At 60.3% G+C, this 22347-nt stretch overlaps 1 protein-coding gene across 6 annotated transcripts; it reads right to left on the minus strand.

Annotated features, from left to right (window-relative positions):
• Positions 1-30: 30 nt before the first annotated feature.
• On the minus strand, positions 31-21697 carry MYO1C (myosin IC). 6 transcript variants are annotated; one of them, XM_079798307.1, is made up of 32 exons: positions 21452-21697; positions 14611-14766; positions 14379-14494; positions 13580-13778; positions 13415-13495; positions 12370-12549; positions 12189-12287; positions 11891-12004; positions 11736-11807; positions 11207-11326; positions 11005-11087; positions 10681-10786; positions 10502-10582; positions 10114-10205; positions 7413-7507; positions 7286-7332; positions 7104-7184; positions 5485-5590; positions 5265-5382; positions 4592-4705; positions 4440-4516; positions 4026-4094; positions 3846-3930; positions 3588-3747; positions 3227-3310; positions 2487-2580; positions 2342-2397; positions 2098-2233; positions 1951-2021; positions 1771-1868; positions 1597-1696; positions 31-1253 (listed from the first exon to the last, which is right to left on the minus strand). In XM_079798307.1, exons 1-32 carry the CDS (start codon positions 21524-21526, stop codon positions 1227-1229), a joined length of 3192 nt encoding a protein of 1063 aa, XP_079654433.1. In that variant the 5' UTR covers positions 21527-21697; the 3' UTR covers positions 31-1226. The 6 variants fall into 6 exon arrangements, with proteins under 6 accessions (XP_079654433.1, XP_079654435.1, XP_079654438.1 ...); XM_079798309.1 differs by lacking the exon at positions 21452-21697 and adding an exon at positions 20477-20615; XM_079798312.1 differs by lacking the exon at positions 21452-21697 and adding an exon at positions 20473-20606.
• Positions 21698-22347: the final 650 nt, after the last annotated feature.

The raw sequence follows: 22347 nt of genomic DNA on the forward strand, positions 1-22347 counted from the left end.
TCCCTTTTTTAACATGCACAAGGAGACCAATGTTGGCAAACACGTATTGCTTTATTTAGTGTTTCTCTGGATCGCAGAAGTGTCAGCAGGGGGCCGAGACCCCGGAGGCAGAGGCAGCTGGGCAGCCCAGGCTCTCTGGGGAGGTGTGAGGGGAGAAGCAGCAGAAAGAGGTGATGCCCCTGCAGCTCCTCCCAAGGCCAGCCCTTCCCCAGGTTCCTGGCACAGGGCAGCCTGGGGCACAGGAAAGGCCTCACATCCTTGAAATGGGGCCAGTTATGGTGAGCGGGGTATTTGTCATCATAAGGCATGGACTCAGGCAGAAGGGCTTCTCCTACCTGGTGGCCCCCAAGGGTGATTGCTGGTCAGGGAGCCACATGCACCCTAAGACATGTGCCTGTTTTCTGGGGCCCCTGTTCCTGAACGAGGCAGTGAGGTGTACCGAGAGGACGGGGCTGCAGTCCCGGTTCTGCCCAACCTGCGGATGAAGGAAGGGCAAGCCCCGTCCCCTCTCTGGGCTACTGTCTCCTGCTCTGCCACACCAGGAAGCTGGACTAGCTGATCCCAGTCTTGCACATTTTGTGGCCTGAGACGCCTTCCCCCACTCCAGGACAGCCTCAGGCTAGGCTGATATTGAAAGGACATTGTTAAGGCAGAAAAAGGGGGCAGGCAAGGGTGCTCTCAGCCCCCAGAAGGATGTCGGAGCGGGCTGCAGAGGACCTAGGTGGGTAGACAGGCAGGCAGACAAGGCGCCAAGGGGACAAGGAGGACAGAGTGGCCTGAGCAGGAAAGTGGGCACCAGGCCCAGACCGCTCCACCTCTGAGCAACACTCCCTGCCCGGCTGGAGTCAGGGAAAACACATCCAGTGTGTCTTGGGGTGGGAAATGGCTACAAAAAATAGTTTCCTATAAAGCATCAAAAAATCTCAGAGAAAACCTCAGCAAAAGTTCCCTTCTCTCAAATATTTGGCATCGACAGTGGGGCTGGCGTGTCTGCCTCTGGCCCCGGCTTTCCTATTGCTGTGGCCCGGCCTGGCCCACTCCTGGGGCAGCTCCCTAACCCCTCCCTGCAGCGCCCTCAAGAGAGGGCAGAGTAGGAGGCAGGAGTTTGTCTGTGGGCTTCGAGGTGTCCCTGGGTCCCTGTCTGGAAGCTCGAGTCTTTGGTAATGGGAGGGGAAGAGAGGATAAGCAAAGCGTTGGGAGGTGGGAGGGTCCAGTGGGCACCTTCATCACCGAGAGTTCAGCCGTGGGGCCACCTGAGGGGAAGGGAGAAGCCCAAGTGTGAGCGGGAAGCAGACAGAGGCGCACTGGGCACTTGTCTTCATGGGTTAGGAGCCTGCAGCGGCAGCCTGGTCCTGCAGACTCTGATCCTACTCCCTAGCCGGAGTGGGCCTCTCTTCCCACCCAGCACACCCCAGGCCCCCAGGTCTTCCCCCTCCCCACGCTGCCATCTTTCTGACCCTCTGCAGTACAGGGGCTCAGAAGGCCCCTCACTCTGGCCCCAAATGGGCAACAGGATGACAGGGTGGTATGGTACCCAAGCACTGCCAAGACGCCTTGGTCACCGGAGGTGCCACCCCAGTCCCAGGTCCCACTCACCACAGCCAGGTGACCGTTCTTGGCCTTCGTGATGAGCAGCTCTGAGCCAGGTGTGAAGTCGATGATGCCGTCCCTGCCAGGGCCCCCTGCATACGTGATGCTGGAGGGAAGGGTGTGTGTGAGGACTGCCCCAGTGTGTACACTCAGCCCCCTCGCCATGCCTTCCTGCCTTACCTGCCCTGGTTGATGTTGATGTTGTTCACGCGGTCAGCGCTAAGGGCCGTCTTGGTCAGTGTCTCAATCACATGGTCACTCTGCAGCACCACATCCCCCTGGGGGCCCAACAAGGGGAGGGGTCAGGCTCTGCCCTGACCTACAGAACCACCCCCCTGCCTCCCCGTCCCCACAGGGCACCTTCTGCTTATTGTCCTCGCGCTGCACATGCAGCACAAAGAGGCTGTCGCTCAGGCTGCTGACGGAGATTCCTGAGGGGGAAGGGCAGAGGTCAGGGATCAAGGTCAGAGCAGGGGCCTCCCGACGCAGCCCTGGGCTCTGGCTCACCCGTCAGGTTGGTGTAATCAATCCTCTGCTTGACTTTGGCATCCTCCACGATGACCACAGCGTTGGGCGTCAGTAACAGTTGCCGGGGTCGGGGTTTGTAGCCCTTTCGGTCATATTTCACTACAGGCACTGCGTACTGAGGACAGAAGGTAGGATGAGGGGCAGGGGAGGGGCTGAGGGGGCTCCAGGGATAACCCCCTCACCCTCTGCCCGGGCCCCGATGCCTCCATCCCTGATGTCTCACCTGGATGGGCTCAGTGCCGAGGGCCTGCAGCACTTTGGGGCTGATCTCGTCTGCACCTGCACCAGGTGGGGAAGAGAGAAGTCAGGAGGAGAGAGGGGACTAGGACGGTGACGGAGGGTTTGACACTGGAAAGTCAGGGGCTCACCAAGCCGTGTGCTGATGAAGAGCCTGGGGACACTCTGGGGGTAATTGTCCTTCTTGCCCTTGAAGATCTCACTGGCCACGGCTTTCTGATGCAGCTGAGGAGACAAGGGCGGGAGGAGGGATGTCAGAGACGGGCCTATCAGAGCCTCAGAAGCTGAGACAGCCTCCCTCACCCTCTTTCCGGCCCCAACAGCAGGAGGCTAAGCCCTGCCACCAACACTCCCATGAACCCCTCCTCTACTGCACCCCCGGCTCCACCAACCAAGGCAGAGAGTTCCCTAGAAGGGTCCTGACAGCATTGTCAGGGTGCAGGCCCTGGGGCCCCCAACATTCAGATCTTGAAGCTGACCGATTGCTAATACTCAAAACTACTACAGGTTACCTGAGTGGGGCGGGTCCTTAGCATCACCCAGTATTGAGTTGGCAAATGCAAGGCACACTGGCAGCCAATGTCTGTCTCCAAAACCACGCAGACATTACCAACCGATTAGACTGAAGCTGCAGCCTTTTCAACACCGGGCTCTGGGAAGCCTCTACTGTCCAGTGGAGTTGGCCCAGGTGAACCCTACTTTCCACCCACAATCTACTCCAGCTTCTGCTTCATACGTGAGGCCAAAGAGGGGCTGGGATCCATCTGAGGTCACGTGGTAAATCAGGAGTAAGGTGCTCCCCAGGCCGGCACTCTCCAAGTGGTGCCACTGCCCCCTGGCCAGGCCACACCTGCCTCTTTGCTCTCCATACCTGCTGCTTCCACTCGGGGCTGATGCTCCGGCAGTACTTCCACACCATGTTCTTCCTACACAACTCCCGCAGCAGCTCTGAGGCCTGTGGGCACGGCACGAGCAACATCAGGGCACCCAGACAGCTGGCTGCCTCCCCTCTGAGGACAACAGGCATATGCCCACCACCGGGTTCTGGCCTAAGCGACATCCCCTCAATCTGGACAACCCCTTCCATTCCCGAAGGGGTTTTTCTCAAAACAACTAGCCCTCCAAGGCCCAGCCCCAGTTCCACTCCCTTGGGGAGCCCTCTGGCCACATGCTAATTGGACCCCTCCAGAGTGCTTTGAAAGCCCCCAAGTCCGCAGGGAGGGCCCGCAGACCTCACGCAGGGCAGGTGGTGGTGTGGGCCAGGAAGTGTCCAGGACATTCCGGGGCAGCTGCCGCCGCAGGTTGAGCAAAAAAGAGGTGCGCACGTGGTCCAGGAAGAAGGCGTTCTCGGGGCAGCGGGGTGCATGGCGCAAGATGAAGCCTCGAATGAGCCTGGGGGTGGGGAGCCCAACAGGGACGGGGGTGAGAAGTCTGCAACAGACCCCTACACACGTCCGGTTCTGCACCCCGTCGTGGTGCCCCAGTCTCACCGCCGGATAGTCTGTGCTGCCCACTTCCTCTTGGCCGCCTTCCTCCGTCCCAGCGTTCCCCGCCACCAGGACTGGATGCAGATGGCTGCGGAGACCACAGATGGCTGACCTCTACCCCCTCACCAGGGTGGCCCACCCTAGCCCCAGACCCTGCCCCCTGAAGACCGCTGGGCCCCGAACCTGATCGCTTCACCCGGAGGAATTTCTGCCGCCAGTGGAAGCCCCGCCAGGAGGCCTGGATCTTTGTGGCTGTAGGTGGGAAAGAAAGTCAATGGGCCAGAGCTCAGGGGCCAGCGGAGGCCTGGCTGCCAGAGCTCACTGAGTGGCATGGATGAGGCATGGCTGAAGGAGCTACGGAGTGAGAGGATAAATAAGAAGGGAGAGTAAGTGAAAGCAAGTAGGAGGCAGCACAGGAATGTGGGAACATGCTCAGTGTTTGTACCAAGGACAGGACAGATGGCTGGGGCTGGTAAGGAGGAGGGCAGCTGATTGTGGGCGAGGCAGACTTCCTGAAAAGGGAGCCCAAATGCAGTGATTTATTTCCTGCTCCCCAGAACGGACCCCACTGGGACAGGAAAGGTGGGGCTCTCTTACCCAGGCTCTGCCTCCGGACCTCCAGCGCATCCTCTGTGGCAAACAGCGTCTTGGGAAAGCGGATGAAGATCTTGGTCCTGGGAGGGCAGCAGTGATCAGCCCCTGGTTGCCATCCCCATGCCCTCTAGACCCCAGGAGTGGGCACCACTCACCTGCCCATCTTATACTCTTCTGGCTTATAGCCGAGGTGCCTGACCAGCACAGCCACCCCATCCTGAGGCCGTCCTGCCCAAGTGGGCCATGTCTCCGGGCACAGCGACTTGTACCTGGGGGGCAGGAGCAGAAATGTACCGGGCTCCCACCTCAGCCACCACCCTTCCCTGGGGACCCACACCAGCTTTTCTGGGCACCTGCTGGGAGGCTCCCCTAACTGGCAGCTCACGGAAAGCATGGGAGGTGGCTCTGTTATCCCCATTATAACAATAAGGCAATTAATATTCTCATCTGCCTAAGGCCATGGGGCTGGAAAGTAGCAGAGATGGAATTCACACCTGACTGAGTCCCCAGACCCTAAGTCAGGATAACCACAAAGCTGCCCTCTCCTTTCTGAGCTGATAGAAACTCTGTCCTCATAAGCTTTTACCATTTCTCCTGGTGACAGAAGTGTGGATGCCTGCCTCCTGCCACGTGCTCTGTGAAGGCCAGGCCTGAGGGGAGGTGTTCTACCAAGCCTGACATTAGGCCTGCAGCATGGAAAGGCAGCTCAGAGCCTCAGCATCCTGGCTTTGCAATGGGGCTGAGAACCCCTGTCTTCCCTCCCAGGATCTACCAGGCTCCTACCCTCTGGACCCCTTGTCCTGGCACTGAGCCTGGCCCCGCCCTCACCTCTGCAGGAAAGCCTCGTATTTGCGGCGATAGGCAAAGCCGGCTCTGCGCACTCGCAGGTTCTCCATCAGTCCCAGGTACTTCACCTGGTGCCGGATCAGCACCTCATCAAAGCGGCCTGGAGGAGGAGTGACAGGGTCATCAGTGGGCTCGCCTGGACAGAGGGCCCGTGGCCCTAGCCCAGAGGCTCAGCCCACAGGCCCAGGGTGGGAGGGCCTACCGGGCTGTTTGGCGTCGTTGGGCTTGATGCAGCGGATGTAGGCGGGCTCCTTAGACTGCAGGATCTCCACCAGCTGCAGGAGGCTCATCTTGAACTGGGTGGCCACCTGGTGAGCCAAGGCGAATGGGCGGTTGGCTGGAGCTGGGCTAATGCCTCTGACTCCTAGCACAGCCCGTCCCTGGGGCAAAGCAGCAATTCCCACAACTACCCCCTACCCTGCTGGGGCCCTTCCTCCCGCACAGGGGAGGGGACAGGCTAGGCCCACCTGCATCACCACAGTGGCTTGGCTAGAGACCTCAGTTTAGGACCCTCACTGGGGTCTAAAACCCTGCTCAGGCCTCAGTACAACCTCAATTCTTTGGCAAGCACTCTTTCTCTCCTAGAATTTCAGGGCCACTTTCCTCAACAATGTGTCCTACACCTATTCGTTCAACCATTACCCCTGTACACTGCGAGGGAGAACCTGCAAGCAGACTCGCAATCCATCGAGGCCCCATTAGTAACAGGGGTGTATTGTATGCCTGTGGTTCTGGGAGCACCAAGAAGGGGCAACTAATCCCGTTCATGGGGGAGCGGGCGTCAGGAAAGGCCTCCTGGACCTGCCCCTTCACCTAAGTTTTAAAGGATGTGTAGGAGCCCAGCAGATGTGTCTCAGTGGTTGAGCATTGATCTATGAACCAGGAGGTCACGGTTTGACTCCTATTCAGGACACATGCCCGGCTGCAGGTTCAATCTCAGTGGGGGGTGTGCAGGAGGCAGCCGATCAATGATTCTCTCTTAACATTAATGTTTCTATCTCTCTCTCCCTCTCCCTTCTTCTATTAAAAAAAAAAAAAAAAGGGTGGGGGGCAATGGGGAGGATAAGGTCACATATGTAATACCTTAATCAATAAAGGAAAAAGAAAGGATAAAAAAAGAAAAGAAAAGAAAGGATATGTTCAGTGGTTAAAGCATCATCCCGATACACCAAGGTTGTGGGTTCGATCCCTGGTCAGAGCACATATAAGAACCAACCAACAAATGCATCAATAAGTGGAACAACATATCAATGTTTTTCTCTCTCGCAAAAAATAAATAAATTAAAACAAAAAGAGGATAGGAGACAGCCAGCCCGAAGGAAGAGAGGAGAGAAAGGCATTCCAGGCAGAGGGCAGTCTGAGCAAAGGCTTGATGGACACAGTGAGCTACAAACAGGACAAGCAGAAAAGGGGATAGAGGCAGGCAGAGGCAGGATCGGAGCAGGACTCAAGAGTCACATCAGGGAGCGTGAATTTAAACGTGAGGGAACAAGGGAGCCACAGAGGAATTTGGAGTGAGGGGATGATAGGAACTGATCTGCAATTTAGAATATTCCCACAGCAGTTTGTGGGGGATGCTTGGTAAGGGCAGGTGAGCAGCCAGGAGACCAGGGAGGAGGCTGGCTGGCTCAGAGGAGAGAGAACAAGGGCGGACATGGAGCAGTGGTTGTGTACATGCACACAGACATAGAGCACACACAGATACACACCCACAGGAACCAACACACACAGAAGCTCGTGTGCACACAGCCAACTCCCAGGCTCCTGCAGGCACTCATCCACGTGCACACACACGCCCCCGGGGCCCCACAGCCTGCACACCGTCTCTGGGCGCTTCTTGTCACTGAGCTCGCTCCGGTCGAAGCACTGGCTCATAATGGGATTCTCCGAGCTGCACATGGTCTGTGAGGGCAGAGCAAGGGATCAAGGTTGTAGTAGGACAGATTCCTGGTGCACTGGTCATTCGGGGCCAAACCTGGAGTCCTCCCCCGAGTCCTCCTCACCTCCTTCAGGTTCCGGAAGAGAAGGTCATTGTTTTTATCCAGAAACCCTGGGAGGAGAGAGCACATGTGAGCTGAGGAAGAGTGCCCCCTCCCTGCCACTGGGGGGACCCAGCCCCAGAATCCTCACCGGTCACGCTGTAGGTTACTTCCCCAGCGTAGTGCAGAAGGCGGAACTCGCCGCGGCCCAGAGATTTCCTGGTCCGCTGGTCAGCCAGCTTGTGCCTGGGGGTGACAGGGAGAGGAAGCTACAGCTTGCTGCCTGAGCCATGCTCCCTGCCTGCTGAAGAGTCATAGAGAGGAAACAGACCTCCAGGAAGGAGCAGGCATGCCCAGCCTACCCACAGCCCACCCTGCCTCCCTACACAGAGGTGGCCTTGCCCAGGGTCACACTGTGCCAGGCCTGGGATCTGGCCCCCGCTCTGCAGGGCACACTGGGCAGAGGGCTCCTCTCAGTGCCTCTGGTTGCTGCATGACTGCTCAGAGGGTTGAGCATGGCCCACTACATTTTAAGAATAGAATCTGCCCCAAGAGATTACTTACTAGTAAGTCTTAAGCATGTGTATACCCTTTAGCCCATTTTCTATATTTAAAAAACAATCCTCACTAGAGGATACGTATTTTTTTTAAATTCTATTTTATGTTATTACTAGAGGCCCAATGCACAAAAATTCGTGCAAGAGTAGGCCTTCCTTCCCCCAGCTGCCGGCACCCGGGACCCGGGTTGGCTACCCTCGGGCCCAGGCTTCGTCAGAAAGGACGTCTGGAAAACGTCTGGTCTAATTAGCATATTACCCTTTTATTATTATAGAAGATTATTATTTTTTAAGCCTCACTCAGGGCATGCTTAGAGAGAGGAAAGGAGGGAGGGAGGGAGGGAGGGAGGGAGAGAAAGAGGAGAACATCAATGTGAGAGAGAAACATCTCCCAACGGGGGTTTGAACCTGCAACCCAGATATGTGCTCTGACTGGGAATCGAATTGGCAACCTTTCGGTGCACAGACCAAAGCTACGTTTTGTCTTTAATTATTATTTAGAGAGAGGGGAAGGGAGAAGAAGAAGGAAAGGGAGGAAGAGAAGGAGGGAGAGGGAGAGGGAAAAGGAGGGAGGAGAGAAAGAGACATCTATTGGTTGCCTCACATACATGCCCTGACTGGGATCGAACCCACAACCTAGGTATGTGCCTTAACTGGGAATCGAACCCACAAACTTTCAGTGCACAGGATGACACTCCAACCACTGAGCCACACCAGCCTGGGCCCATTTTCTACTTTTAAGAACTATTTCAAGCAACTAACCAGAGACACAGGCAGAGGTTTAAGGCAGAAAGATGTCTGAGGCAGCCTTGTTATCTAGCAGAAGCCGGAGCTGGCCAGGGCCCCCAGAGGCTGGGTAAGAGCCATGGGGTGTCTGTGGATTAGAGCCGTTAGAGCAAGCATTTTGAGGAACTCTGTTTGATGATACAGGAAAATACTGAAAGATAGAACACTACCCTGAGCCTTCTACAGTAAGTCCTCACTTAGGGTCGTTAATGGGTTCTGTGACTTTAAGTGAAATGACATATAACAAAAGCAATTTTACCCAGAGGCTAATTGATATAAACAAGAATGAAGTTCCACCCTGACAGGTTTGGCTCAGTGGATAGAGCGTCGGCCTGCGGACTCAAGGGTCCCAGGTTCGATTCTGGTCAAGGGCATGTACCTTGGTTGCAGGCACATCCCTAGTAGGGAGTGTGCAGGAGGCAGCTGATCGATGTTTCTCTATCATCGATGTTTCTAACTCTCTATCCCTCTCCCTTCCTCCCTGTAAAGAATCAATAAAATAAAAAAAATAAAAATAAAATAAAGAATGAAGTTCCCACATCTCATCAATGGTATAACAAAACAACACTGAATGAAACCACATTATCTGAGGACCTGCTCTACACAGTAAGTTCTCAACCATGAAAAAAAAAAAGGTATAGAAAAAGGCAGGAAGGAAATGCCTGGAATTGTTAACAGTGATGGCCTCTGGGTGACAGGACTACAGTGGCTTTTGCACACATTCCAGCGTTTCTCTAATGAGCCACGTTATTTTTACAACCAGGAAAAGGGCTTTAACGTACTATTAAGCAAAAACGCGTAGGGCTTTGGCACTGGCAGCCCTGGGACTGAGTCCCAGCTCGGTAACTTACTAGATGGGCGATAACCTTGGGCAAAGGACTTCTCTGAACCTCAGTAAAAGGAGCCAGCACCGGGAACACCTCCTCGGACGGCTTCAGGTTAGAGGAGGTGGTGTGCACAGACGATGCAGGACAGAGCTGGGACAGAGGGGCTTGTTTCTTCTCCCTCGCCCCACTTTAAGGGATGAGTTAAATAAAAAGCAACTTGCAAATAAAGGAAGCTAAACAATCTCAGCAAGTTTCTTTCCTTTTTTTTTTTTAATGTTTTTACTGATTTCCAAGAGGAAGGGAGAGGGAGAGAGACACTGAAATATCAATGATGAAAGAGTATCATTGATCGGCTGCCTCCTGCACATCCCACCTGGGGATGGAGCCCACAACCCGGGCATGTGCCCTGACAGGGAATCGAACTGTGACCTCCTGGTTCATAGGTCAATGCTCAACCCCCGTAGCCACACCCGCTGGGCCTTTGCAAGTTTCATTCTCAGAAAATAAGGAGGAAGCCATGCTCTTGGCTCCTTCCTCTGTGGTTGTAAGGTGAGCTGCAGTGTGCGCCTGTCCTTAACTCAGCCCCTCCTCTGGGCATCTCCTTGTGGCTGATGTTTTAATTGTGGGGGGGATCCCAGGCTTCCACAGGTTCTACCCGAGTGAGCCCTGCAACCCCACTCACGTCAGGAAGTGCGGATGGTGCTTGATGGTGTCCTCCAACTTCTCCAGGAAGGTCAGATCTGTGGCCTCCCCAGGGCGCAGACACTCCTCGTCCTGGGGGTGTGGCACAGAGTGATGGATGTGTCAAGGGAGGGGCTGGAGAGCACAGGTAACTTAGGGGCACCATGCAGGAGGCAGAGACACGGGAAAAGGGGCCGATCAAAGGGACTTCCTAGGGACAGCTTCCAGATGCAGCCAGCACCTCACCTCACCCTCCATGCAGAGCCCTGCCCTGTCCCCGCTCAGCCCCAAACTCTGGCCCTCCGTGGACTGGCCTGGAGAGAAAGGGGAAGGAGTGACGTCCTCCCACCCAGCCCCCACACGAGGCTTTGGAGGAACAGACGACTCACCAAAATGGAAATGATGCCCTTGAATTTCTCCTCTACCAGATCACAGATGATCTTGTTGTTGAAATACTGGACAGGCTCCCACTGAGGGGGAAGGGGAAGGAGGCATCGTCACGGGTCCAGGTGCCTCCCCTGGGGACGGACACCTGGGCTTCCTGTGACACCTGCAGGCCTGCACTTACCGCGATGCCCTCTGCCTCGTACTCCTCCTGCTCTGACTTGAGGGTGAGTTCGATGAACAGCTGCTGCAGCTTCTCGTTGCAGTAATTGATGCAGAACTGCTCGAAGCTGTGAGGAAAGCAGGAGAGACCACAGGAGCTCAAGGTGGCCACAGGACCGGGGTAAGGGGAGGATGGGCCAGGCCCCTGAGCAGCTTGGGAAGAAACACCGATCAGGACCCAGGATGGCTGGGAGATCACTGACAGGAATCCGAGAGGCGGGTGGACAGAGAAGGACCGGGACAGAGAGACGAGAGGAGAGACAGGCAGGAGGAAGAGGGCACTGACCTGTTGTGCTGAAACACTTCGAAGCCATAAATGTCCAGGAGCCCAAGGACTGTGGTGCTCCGCCAGCTGGGGCTCTGGGCATCCTAGGGTCATTCAACCGAGAGCATGGGTCCCCACGCCTGCCAGCCCACAGTGCCCAGGCCCAGGCCTCCCTGGACTGCCTCCCCGGCTACCTTGGGAGCAGCCTGGACCACGCTCTCACCTTGGAGGCTAACGACCGGTTGATCTTCCCGACGAGCCAGGTAAAAGTGCGGCTATACACGGCCTTGGCAAGAGCGTCCCGAGCATACGCAGCCTGCTCCAGGTTCAGCGGGCTCAGGAGCTGCACGTGTGGCGTGAGACAGGGAGGTGAATGCTGAAGACCCCCCTCCACCCACTCCCCTCTGGGTTCAGGTCCAACACCAGGAAACTATATCTACTCGCCCTCCTGCTGCGGGGGGGTGGTGGGGGCGGGCACAGGAGAGGACACAGGGACCCCACCAGAGGGAAGGAGGTACACGGACAAGAGGCCCCATTCCTAGAGGTCGGAGTCTTGGTTCCAGCCTGACTCCCTCACCCTCTTCCTGTGCGACCTTGGCCTGCTCCCTGTGCCTCTGAGCCAGCTGCCTTATGTCCTTCCAGCACTGCTGAGAGGACCAGCTAGCAGACCAGGGGAAGGGGCAATGATGGCTGGGGGCTACCTTATTCCCGCATCCCTCACCCCATCTCCTGAGGCAAAGGCTTGGCCTCACCTCTTCTCCCTTGGCGATGATCTTCCTGTGTGTCAGGGCTTCCCGAAATGTTGAGCCGTCCACACCAAGAAGCTGTCAGGGGGGCGGGGGGCATGGTGAGGGTGCCCTTCCCCTCACCCAGCTGCTCTGCCCTTGCCCTCTGCGCACCCGCTTACCCTGGTTAGATACTTGAACTGATTCTCACTGGTGACCTGGGCGTTGCTCTCCTCGTCGGCAGCAAAGTGGAGGTTGCCCAAATGCAGGACACTGGCCACGATGCTCAGCAGGTCCTGGGGGACAGGCAGGGGCCGATGGGAGTCACAGGAGGGGCTGAGGGTTCCATGAGGGCACCCGGGGTGGTGGGATGGAGCAGGGCCGGGGAGGTGACGTGTTTGAGAGGAGAAGGGGGATCTAAGTCGATACGGGCTGTAAAAGGGGGTTGAGATTTTCAGGGGGTGACAAGAGAGGCCTCACCTCCACTTCATCCTCAGTGAAGTTGATGACCGTGAGAGCCTTCCTGACCACCTTCCAGTCGTTCTTGTCGTTGATGGAGGAGACTTTGGCACACTGGCCCTGGAGGAGGGCAAAGCTGGGTTGCCAGCCCTGGCGCTGTGCTGTTCCCGGGGGGCACCTGCCCTGCCCACCAGCGACTCACCTTCACCAGGTACAGGTAGCTCTGGGGGTTGCGTTCCAAGCCCAGCCTGCGCAGCGTCTCCTCTTCGCCCCCCTCCAGCAGCTGATAGAAAATGTGGAAGTTCCTCTCCCCGTGGTTCTGGTGGACCACGCGGGACTTCTCCAGGAGGTAACTGAGAATGTGGCCTCCCACAGGGGCACCCTGCAGGCAGGACGGAACAGGGGGACCACTCAGGGGGATGGGGAGTGGGGCCCATCTTCCCTTCTCTCCCCGCCGTCTTGGTTCTAATCCCAGTTCTGCCTCTAAGTGCATGGGATCCGGCAAGTCCCCCGCGGCCTCAGCTTCCTCCTCTCAGAAATGAGGACACTGACCCCATCTACACGTCAGCTCCATTCGGACGTACCACAGGCACCTCAAACCCCACAGCCCTGAAACTGAGCTGCGCTCCCGCTCCTCAGGCGAGCTCCTCTGACCGTCTTCCATCTTGGTCAATGGTTACTTCATCCTCCCGGGTGCTCAGGCCAAGGAGTCGGCAGGCCTCCTCTCATCCCATCAGTCCATCAGTCCTACTGCCTTAACCTTCAAAACCCCAGAGTCCAGCTGCTGCTCACCACCTCCACTGCCACCGCGCTGGTTCCAGCCACAGTCACCTGTCATCTAGATTATTCTGTCAGCTTCCTTACTGGTTTCCCTGCTTGGCCTGCTTCTCTGACCACCTCGTCTCAACAAAGCAGCCAGAACGGGCTTTTTCAGAAAGTCAGATCCTGACACACTTCTGTTCCCAATCTTCTGATGGCTCCCTTCCAGTTGGAGTTAAAAACATATTTAAAGAGCAGCTGCCCCCACCCCGTACCTTGTTTTATTTTTTGCCATGGCACCTGTCACCTACATCACATTTTTCTGCTGTCTGTCTGTCTCCCCTAGAGGCAGGATTTTTGTCTGTCTGTTTCAGTGCTGCAGTACCAGCATCTGGCACAGTGCCTGGCACACAGCAGGAGCTCAATAAATGTGTACTGGTGCCTACTGAATGGGAATCCCACCCCCTGCCCTGGCACAACGCAGGTACCTTGAAATCAAACTGCACGTCCATGTACTTCCCAAACCGGCTGGAGTTATCGTTCCGGAGGGTCTTGGCATTTCCGAAGGCCTAGGAGCAGGTGGGGGTATGAATGAGGGATGCCGGCCTTCTCTCCCTGCCTCTCCCCCCTCTCAGATGCTGCAGGACCCTCACCTCCAGCACAGGGTTGCTCTGTAGCAGCCTGTCACGCACAGCACCACCCCGCTCAGGGGCTGGGCAGGTCTCAGCATAGAACTGCAGCAGCCGCTTGGTGGCCTCCGTCTTGCCTGCCCCGCTCTCCCCGGAGATCATCACTGCCTGGTCCCGACGCTCCGTGCGCAGTGCCCGGTACACAGTGTCAGCCACCGCGAACCTGGGGCAGAAGCTGGTCAGGAGTCCGGCAGGTGGGCTGGGAGAGGGCACTTCCGTATCTGCCTGGCGTTCTCTTGTGGGTGGGAGCTGCTTTTACCCTTGAGGATGGGGATTGGGGAACCCTCAAGGGTGTGGGTGGAGGGCGATTCTTCACAGCTGTGGAGGGGGTCCCTTTCAATTTTAGTGTATGTGCTGCCGAAGCGAGCACTGGACACGGTCACTTTCAGAGGGAAGATGGAGAGGATCACTCAGGAGTGTGTGTGGGGGGGTGTTGCAGGTCATTCAGGTAGAGGTTGGGGTCCCTCATAGGTAGGGCTGGAGGCCTCCAGAGGTAGGGGTCAGAGGGTCACTAAGGTTGGGGGCCATGCCAGGTACAGTTGGGCAAATAAGTCATGAGTGAGAATGAGTTGGGTGGGGGCTGGGAGGTCCCAACCAGATGGAGCTGATTCATCTCAGGTGGGGATGGAGTCGGTCCAGGGTGAGGGACTGTGGGATTCCTCACAGCTGTGAACAGTGCTTCATCCAAAATGGGGAGTCAGGGGTCATTTTAGAGGGAGGGCCAGGTGGGGTCATCTCAGATGGGGATGGGGGTGTCACTCACAGGTGGGGTGGCACCTCGTAGAAGCTGACGCCACGGTAACGCTCCATGTGCTGCCGGCTGTAGATTTGGAGGTCCCGGTAGGGGTTGACAGAGACCAGGACCGGGCCGATGTAGGTCTGGGGGTTGGAGGAGGAGGGTCAGAGTTTTCTCCCAGAGGCCCCTGGTGCCTCTTTCCCCCTCAGTCCTGCCTCCGAACCCCAGCAGCCCCACTGTCTTCCCACTCGGGCCTCACGTAAATGAGGTTCTCCCGGAACCGTCGCCGCAGGTTCTCGATGAAGGCGGCCTCACTGGTGAAGTTCTCCAGCAGCACGAAGTCCTGCACCCCCACCCGGTCACGGGCGGTCAGGGCGCTCTCCATGGTCACCCGCACCCCGTCGCTGCCCAAGGCCTGTTGGGAATGAGCCACGGGGAAGGGTCAGGGCCAGAAGGGTAAGGTAAGGTCACTTCTCCCTCCACCACAGCCTGTGGGATTGAGTGGGCAGCCACGGGCAGGTGGACACGGGAGGCCTGGACACAGGACACGGGAGAAGGACTACGCGGTGGACACGGGGCCTGGGTCGCAGGAAGCCGGCACATGGAACATTGAGGACGCAGGCAGGTCACCCAGAACAGAGGCCTCATGGGTGCATGGACCTGGACACAGACCCTGCAGCACAGAGGACCCAGAGGACGGAGGAGCAAGGCCACCGAATCCGGGGCGGTGCTAATTTTGTGTAGAGGGAGGGGGGCCAGGAGAAGGAACTCCTGGAACCACAGAAGAAAAGCTCTGTTGACCTTGGACAAATCCCCTCCCCTCCCCTCTTAGGGCTGCTTCCGCCTCAAGGAGGAGGAGTTGTTAGACCAGGTGACTTCAGGTCTCCCTCTGAGCCACAGGTGACTGTGTTGTTGGAGGACCGATGGCTCAGTGAATTCTGGCAGGGTAGGCGCACCTCTCCCACCCCCACCCGCCAAAATCTCCAGGGGGCGAGTGTCTGGAGACTAAGCAAGAGACCACCTTCCGACCCCATATAGGAGCGGACCGCCCAGGGGCCTCCCGTCCAGCTGGACTCGACACTCACCCCACAAGGGGGGCCACCCTCCCATAGCTGGGCCACACCCTCTCCATCAGCTGCCAGGCTCCCCAGACACCCTCCTCCACTGGGAGCCGGAGAGGCCTCCAGGGGGTGGGGGTTTTACCACGGAAAGCCCAGCTGCTGCCTCCGGCTGCCTGGGGCCCGCCAGGGGGGAGGGAGAGGGGCAGGCTCGAGGCGGCCGTCCCCCCATGACACACTCTTCGAAAAGGGCCTGGGGCTCGGGAAACGGACACCCAGTGTCAGGGGTCCGAGAAGAGCGAGGTGGCAGTGGTGGTGGTGGCGGGTTTAGATCCCAAAGCTGGCAACAGGTCGTCTCCAACCACAGACCCCCCCCAGACCTCTCGCCAGGGGGGCCCTCTGGGTCTGACCAGGGGCCTGCCTCGCCCCGGCCTGTCCCTCCCTCCTCCGCCCCATCCTGCCCCGAAGCTGCCAGCAAATCTGGCCGGAGCCCCCGCCCCCTCCGCCCCCTGGGTGCCGGGTCCGAGCCCTCAGGCTCCCCCGCGAGCTGAGAGCCGGGGCCCAGGTCCGCGCGCCCCGCGGCCCTCCCCGCCTCGGCCTCCTCCCCCTGCAGCTTCCCGGGACGTTTTTCCACCCGAAATTCCTGCGCCGCGCCCGCTTCCTGGCGGGGCCGAGGCGCCGCCGCGAGGCCGCAGGGCCGCCCGGGACCCCCGCCCCGCCCCGCCCCGCCCCGCTCACCGACGCCCGGTAGCGCATCCTGCCCGCCGCCGGGGACCCTCCGCCGCCGGTGCTCTCGGCCCGGGCTCCGCGGCGGCGGCGGCGGCGGCGTCAACGAGGGAGGGGCCGCCCCGCCCCCGCCCCCGCGCCGCCCCCTCCGCGAGCCCGTGGAGCGCGGGGCTCCCCCCGCCCCCGCCGCCCTGGGCTCGGACCCCGGGGTCCCCCTCGGTGGGGGTGGGGGTGGGAGGGACTGAGGGGACTCTCGGGGCGAGGGTGGGGCGGCCCGCCGGCAGGGGCGCCGCCTGAGTCAGGTTTTCCAGGAGGGACGTCGTTGGCTCCAGGGTGGGGCCCGGAACCCGCGCGGCCGCCGCGTCTACACCGGCCCGGAACTCACTTCCGGGCGGGGGTCTCCACGGCGCCCCCGGCCGGGCGCGGGAGGAGGGCTGCGGCCGGCGGGTCGCGGAGGAAGCAGGATTTCCCTCTCCCTTCCCCCGAACCGCCAGTCCCGGCAAAGTTAAAAATAGAGCGAAATGTCCAAATACGGCCGGCGCGCCCCGGCGGGCGGAGCTCCGAGCGGCCCGGGCCACCCGGACCCTCGCCGGGGGGTGGCCGCGTCGTGGCGCCCGGAGAAGCGCCTTAGGTTCCCGCGTCTACACAGGCCGGTGCCCGAAGGACAGGGAAGCCGCGGGCGCCTTGGCCCGGAGCGGCGGGCCGGCCTCCGGGGAGGTCCGTTTCCCATCGGGAAAGCCGCGCCGGCTTCCAGCACGGGGCCGAACCCTTCTCCTCTGCCCTGGACCCCACACCTGGGGCCTGGGGCCCCCGCCCCCTCCCCCCTCCTCTGGGAGGGGCCCCTCTGACCCCCTCGAAATGCGTCCGCACGTTCTGCCCGGGACACCCTCCTCCCCCCACCAGCCCCGGAGCCGCCCCCCGGCTGGCCTCGGGGAGCACCACCCAGAGGAGCGAACCGTCGCCCAGGCCCCCCGCTGGCGGGCGGCGGTGGCCAGGGTTGCCGAAGGCTGCCGCCCCCAGGACGGGCTGTTCGCTGGCAGTCACTCCCCCTTCAGGAGGCCAGCACCTGCCTGAAGGCGGTGGAGGGGCCCAGACGCAGCCCTCGGTGCGCACCGCTCCCCTCCCTCGGCCATTCACTCCCCGCGAGCTGGGGCAGACGCTCACCTGCGGGGACGCCCCTCAGCCCGGCCCCCCACTTGTTACAAAGGACTCGCAAGAGCATCACCTGCTCCCTCACCCTGGCAGACCAGGAACCTGGGGCGCAATACTGGGGCACTGGCTTATCCTTGCGGGGAGAAGGCAGCCCGGACCCCAAACCCCAGTGCACCCCACCTCGGACCCGGGCTCCCGGGGGGGGGGGGGGGAGGCTGCGGCAGGTGCGGGCTCCTGCCTCGTGGGGAAGGCTCGTTACCTCGAGAACAACAGCGCGGCCGGAGCCGCGACCCGAGGGAACCCGCGGGGCGGGCGCCAGCTGGGAGATGGGGCGCTCAGGAAGGGGCGAGGGGACGGGGTGCCACCGCGCGCAGCTGGGAGACGGTGGGAGCGGAGGGGGGTAGGAAACGCCGCCGGCAGGCCAGGCCCAGGGCGGGCGGGGGCGCCCCAAGGTTAAAGTCCAGAGCGAGCGGGACCGGAGAAGGGACTCGGCCTCCAGCCCACCTGGGCCGGGCCCGCAGGCTCCACCTGGAGCGGGGCTCCCGGCGGGGAGCGGGCCGGGCGCGGGGACCCCAGGGGAGGAGCCGAGAGGGGGCGGGGCCTCGCGGTGGCAGCGTCCGCCCCGCCCGCAGCCGCGTCAGGCCGCTGGAATGAGGGGAATCCGCGTGCGGAGGGGTCCGGCCGGCCGGCCCCCACCCGGAGCCGCGCCGCCGCATTCCCGGGATGCCCTCTGGCGCCCCGGGAGCCGCCGCCCGGCGGCGGAAGGAGGGGGTGTCTCCACTGCTGCGTGGGCGTGAGGGCCGGCTCCGGCCCCAGCCCGGCCCCACCAGCCCGCCCCGCCTCCCGGGACTGAAGCGCCAGCCCGGGAGAGGTGTTCGAGGCGGGGAACCAAGGGTGTGAGAGCCAGGGGCACCCTGCGTGCTGAGCGCTGTCTTAGGGTACTCTCCTCAAAGCCCCCAGCCAAGCCATGAGTCTGTGTTGTTATTCCAATTCTACAGACGGGGAAACTGAGGCTGGGCAGATGGAGGTCTTGCTTAAGATTTCAGGACTAGTAAAAGGAGGGGTGGGACTGGAACCAGGACCTCCAGCACTCACTAGTCATCCAGGGCTGCCCTGGAAGAGTGAGACCGGCTTAGGGCTGGCAGATTTCCAAACTTATTTGTAAGGGTTAATAGGTGTGACCTTTCTCAGTGACCCCATGACTGCAGTGCCCAGTACACCTGTTGCTGTGGTGTTGCTATGGACACGTAGACTTTAGGAGTAGCAGCTAGGGAGTGTGGGCCATGGCCTTTGAGCTCCTAGCACGGCCCTGGACCTAGGGGCTGGGGTGTAGCCACGGCCTCTGAGTGACCTAGGACTTACTTTCCCAGGCTGCTTCTGGGTCTCCTCCCACCCGGGGAGATGTTTCCAGCAAACCTGGACCATCCAGTGCCATTTACCTAGGATGGGCCAGGTGCCCCCAAGTCTGACCTCTGGAGAAGCGGGGAGGTCAATGGGCAGCCTCAAATGTTCCCCCAGCCCAGGGCCAGGACCACGCCAGCCTGGAATGGGTGTTCTGAGGCCCCTTCCCCCCCCCCCCCCCCCCCCCAGATCACTGCTATCAGCTTACTTCACTGAGGCAGCCGCAAGGCCTGTGGCGGCAGGGGAAGTACCATACCTATCTCACCCGAAGTGCAGTGCTGGGAACAGAACAGGTGCTCAGTGTATGTCTATCACACACATTTCGGGTCTGGGCCCAGGCAGCCCCACCAAGGACTGTTCCAGACTCAAGGGAACTGTTGTGAGGGGGCTTGGGGAGTGACTTAGGGGCTCTACCTGATTACTCGCAGGGCCCCAGTCAACTCTAGCTCCAGAGCCATGGGCCTTTGGCCCGCCAGACACCTCCCTGGGGGTCCAGCAGAAGTAAACAGAGTACCTTGCCCCCTGACCTTCCCTCCCTGTTCAATATCCTCCAAGTAGAGAGGAGGGAGGCACCTGGCACCACCACCTGGCATCAAAAGGCCTGTCCTTCCTCCACTCCTCCCGGGAGTCACCACCTGCTCAAACCTTTCCTCTGCTCCCCCTCACTGTTCCACCCCGGGCCCAGGCAGCAGCCTCCCAACTGGCCTCCCTGCCTTCCTCCTGTTAACCCATTTCCCCACAGCAGCCTGTGGTACTGACAAACACAGTCCGATGCACTAACACTTCATGTTAATAGAGTGAAGGTTCATAGGGCACCAGTCCATGTGCCAAGCCGGCACCTCACACCCACTGCTTCCCTGCATATGGACTCCAGTGGACCTCCTCGTCCTCAGTTTACCCTACTGCCCCCACGTTCTTGTGTGACCCTCTCCGGTCCCTTTGCTCCCCATCACACATGGCCAGAATGAGCGCCCCCCCGCCCCCCCCCCCGCCCCTGCCACCAGCTGCTACACGTGGTTCTCTAAGCCTCTTGCCTTTGCACCTGCAATTTCCTTGGCCCTTGCTGCACTTCCCCTTCCCAACTGACTGACTCTTAGTCATCCTTGAAGACTCAGCTCAGGTATCACCTCCTCCAGAACCCCTTTCTGACTCCCTCCAAGCTCACAGCCCCTTCGTAATCGCTGGTACCCTGGTCAGTCCCGCCCAGAAGAAGGCTCCTGCCTGCAGCACACACCCGACCTGGCGCAGTGGGGGCTCAGGAACCCCTGTAGCCGCCGGCGTAAATGAATGAAGCACAGAGCCAACCGCGTCCGCAGGAGGCCGGAGCGTGCGGGCAGCTGAGTAAGGCCGTGGGCCGGCCACGCATTGTCTCATTCATCTCGAAGCCCCCCACTCGCCACACTCACTCCAGTCCGGGCGCGGCCGGGCCCAGGGGGCGGGCAACGGGAAGGGGCGGGGCTCCGGCGGCTTCTCCGGAACCCAGAGGCAGAGCCCGGCCAAAGGGCGTGCTGGGTGCCCGCGTCAGGAGAGACCCCGGCCCCTCTGCCCCGCCCTCGCGTTACCCACAGTCATCTAAGTCCCCACAAGGCCCAGCCCTGGCGCCACCGGGGCCTGGGATCCCGCATGGGCCGGGCCAAGCCGACCCCCGGCCCCAGCGACCTCCGCTTCCCGCACGGTAGCTTCGCGGTAGTCTCGGCGCCCGCCCTTTCCCCCACCCCGCCCGCCAGCGGAGGCCTCCCGGGGCCACGAGGCTGCTCCCCGCCCCGCGCCCGTGCCCAGCGTACCCACCGGCTCGGCGCTTTCGGTGTGCGGGCGGGGGCCAGGCTGGGCGGCGTGGCCGGCTCTGGAGTCCGCGGTCCTGGCACGTTCTCCCCGCCCAGGGCCCGCCCGGGGCCGGGCCGCTGCCTGTCGTCATCCCGGGCAGGGCCCAAACCAAGGCGCGCGCGCGCGCACCCTGCCGCCCCGCCCCGCCCGGGCCACCCGGCCCGTCCTGGTCCTGACCCCAGCCCTAGGTCCGCGGAGGCTTGGTGCCGCACACTCCGCCACCAGGTCCCAGGACGAGGCGTGCACACAAACACACCCCACACCCTACAACTCTAACTCTCTCTCTCTCTCTCTCTCTCTCTCTCCCTTCTTTCCCCCCCCCCCCCCATCCCTCCCTCCTTCCCCTCCAACGAAGACCCAGCCCTTTCGCTGCAGAGATGGGTGGGTGCGTCTGATGGGGTTCTCCCTTATCGTCCTAGGGCCTCTTTCCACCCCCACAGCAAACCCAACCCTCCTCTGCGGGCTGAGCCAGATCGGTTCTTCCCCATTTGTGACTGCCTCTCTCCCTTCACCCTCGGAGCTCCTGTTCTGAGCTGGCTATTGCTTGGGGCCCACGGGAAAGGGGAGACATTGACTGAGCCTGTACTATGCGCCCGGAGCTTTGCATGCACTAGTCCTTTGACCTCAGAGCAGCCCTGTCACCTATGTGTTATGCCCAGTTCGTAGCCCAGCAAACTGAGGATCAGGGAGCAGGAGGAGAAGGGATTCAAACCCAGATTCCCACTTTGAAAAACCCTGCTCCTAGTGATGGTTAATAGTGGCGCTCAAAACCTTTCCCCTTCCTTCCATTTACCCCTTTTGTCCAGTCTCCTCCTGCTCCACCAAGGATCAGAACCCCTCCCCACTGCTCACCTCTTTCCAAAGAGGTTTGCTTGAAAGAGGGCTGTGGGCCCTGGAGACACTGCCACCCTTCCTCGCACCCACCGCACCCCAGCTTACAAGTTTGCAGGGTCTGTAGGGATGAACCACGCGGATGATCTCCCCAGTGGGGATCAGCTCCACTTGCAGCGCCATTCCGCCTGTGGATTGCCAGCGTGCTGGGCACTGGGGCTTCTGGGCAAAGGCCTGCCTGCCTGCCCACTGTTCCTACAGCCAGGAATCTGGTCTCACGCTGCGATGGCCACTTGGTTAAGCTTCAATTCCAGCCCCAAGGGATGTGTCTGGTCCAGCTCCTCAGGACACAGCTGGAGCAGCCCAGGTCTGATTGGGAGGCCTCTTGGCCCAGAGGGTTGGGGCAGGAAGAGGAGGGGCTGAGTGATGGAGGAAATGCCTGTTGTCCCAGGTAACCAGAGCAGCTGATATAGCCACCCCTGGGGTACCCTGGCTCTAGGTCAGAGGGTAGGAGGCCTTTCCCCACAGCAGCTGTATGGCTGGGCCTCTCCCCCTACCCACTCACTGGTGTCTGCTGGAGACCACACTGACCACTCCCCAAATAAAAATGCACATTCTGTCCTAAGCCCAGAGGATCCATCAGTAGGCACTGCCCCTCCTGCATGCAGTGCCCCCTGCCCCCCTGCCAAATTTGCCTGCCTCCCACAGCAGCACATGAGCCCCTTGAGTTTGAAAGGCCAGAGCTGCTGGGGGCTGGCCATATTGGGAAGAGGGGCTGGCTGGCTGGAGAGGCAGGGGGGACACTGTGACAAGCCCCCTGTTCTGCCCTCCTCTGGAGCCTCAACCACTTGGAACGTCGATGCCTGGGTTCCTTGGCTGTGGGCAGCCTTAGGCCTGCTGGCTCCTTACTTTTCCATTAGCACCCTCAGGTGCCCCCCACCCTGAATGTTCCTGTTTTTCTATCTTTATTGTTGCTAAATCACCGCTGACACTTTCCTGGCCTG

Source organism: Cnephaeus nilssonii, assembly GCF_951640355.1.
Source record: "Cnephaeus nilssonii genome assembly, chromosome: 19".
Lineage (NCBI taxonomy): Eukaryota > Metazoa > Chordata > Mammalia > Chiroptera > Vespertilionidae > Cnephaeus > Cnephaeus nilssonii.

Bases quoted from the DNA above. Each gene is read 5' to 3' on its own strand.
- MYO1C (XM_079798307.1), bottom strand. From the start codon at position 21,526: ATGGCGCTGCAAGTGGAGCTGATCCCCACTGGGGAGATCATCCGCGTG. The intron at 12,005-12,188 runs GTGAGGCCTCTC...CCTGTCCCCCAG, and splicing joins TCACTGAGGATGAAGTGGAG to GACCTGCTGAGCATCGTGGC. The intron at 5,591-7,103 runs GTGTGCAGGCTG...TTGGCTCACCAG, and splicing joins ACAAGAAGCGCCCAGAGACG to GTGGCCACCCAGTTCAAGAT.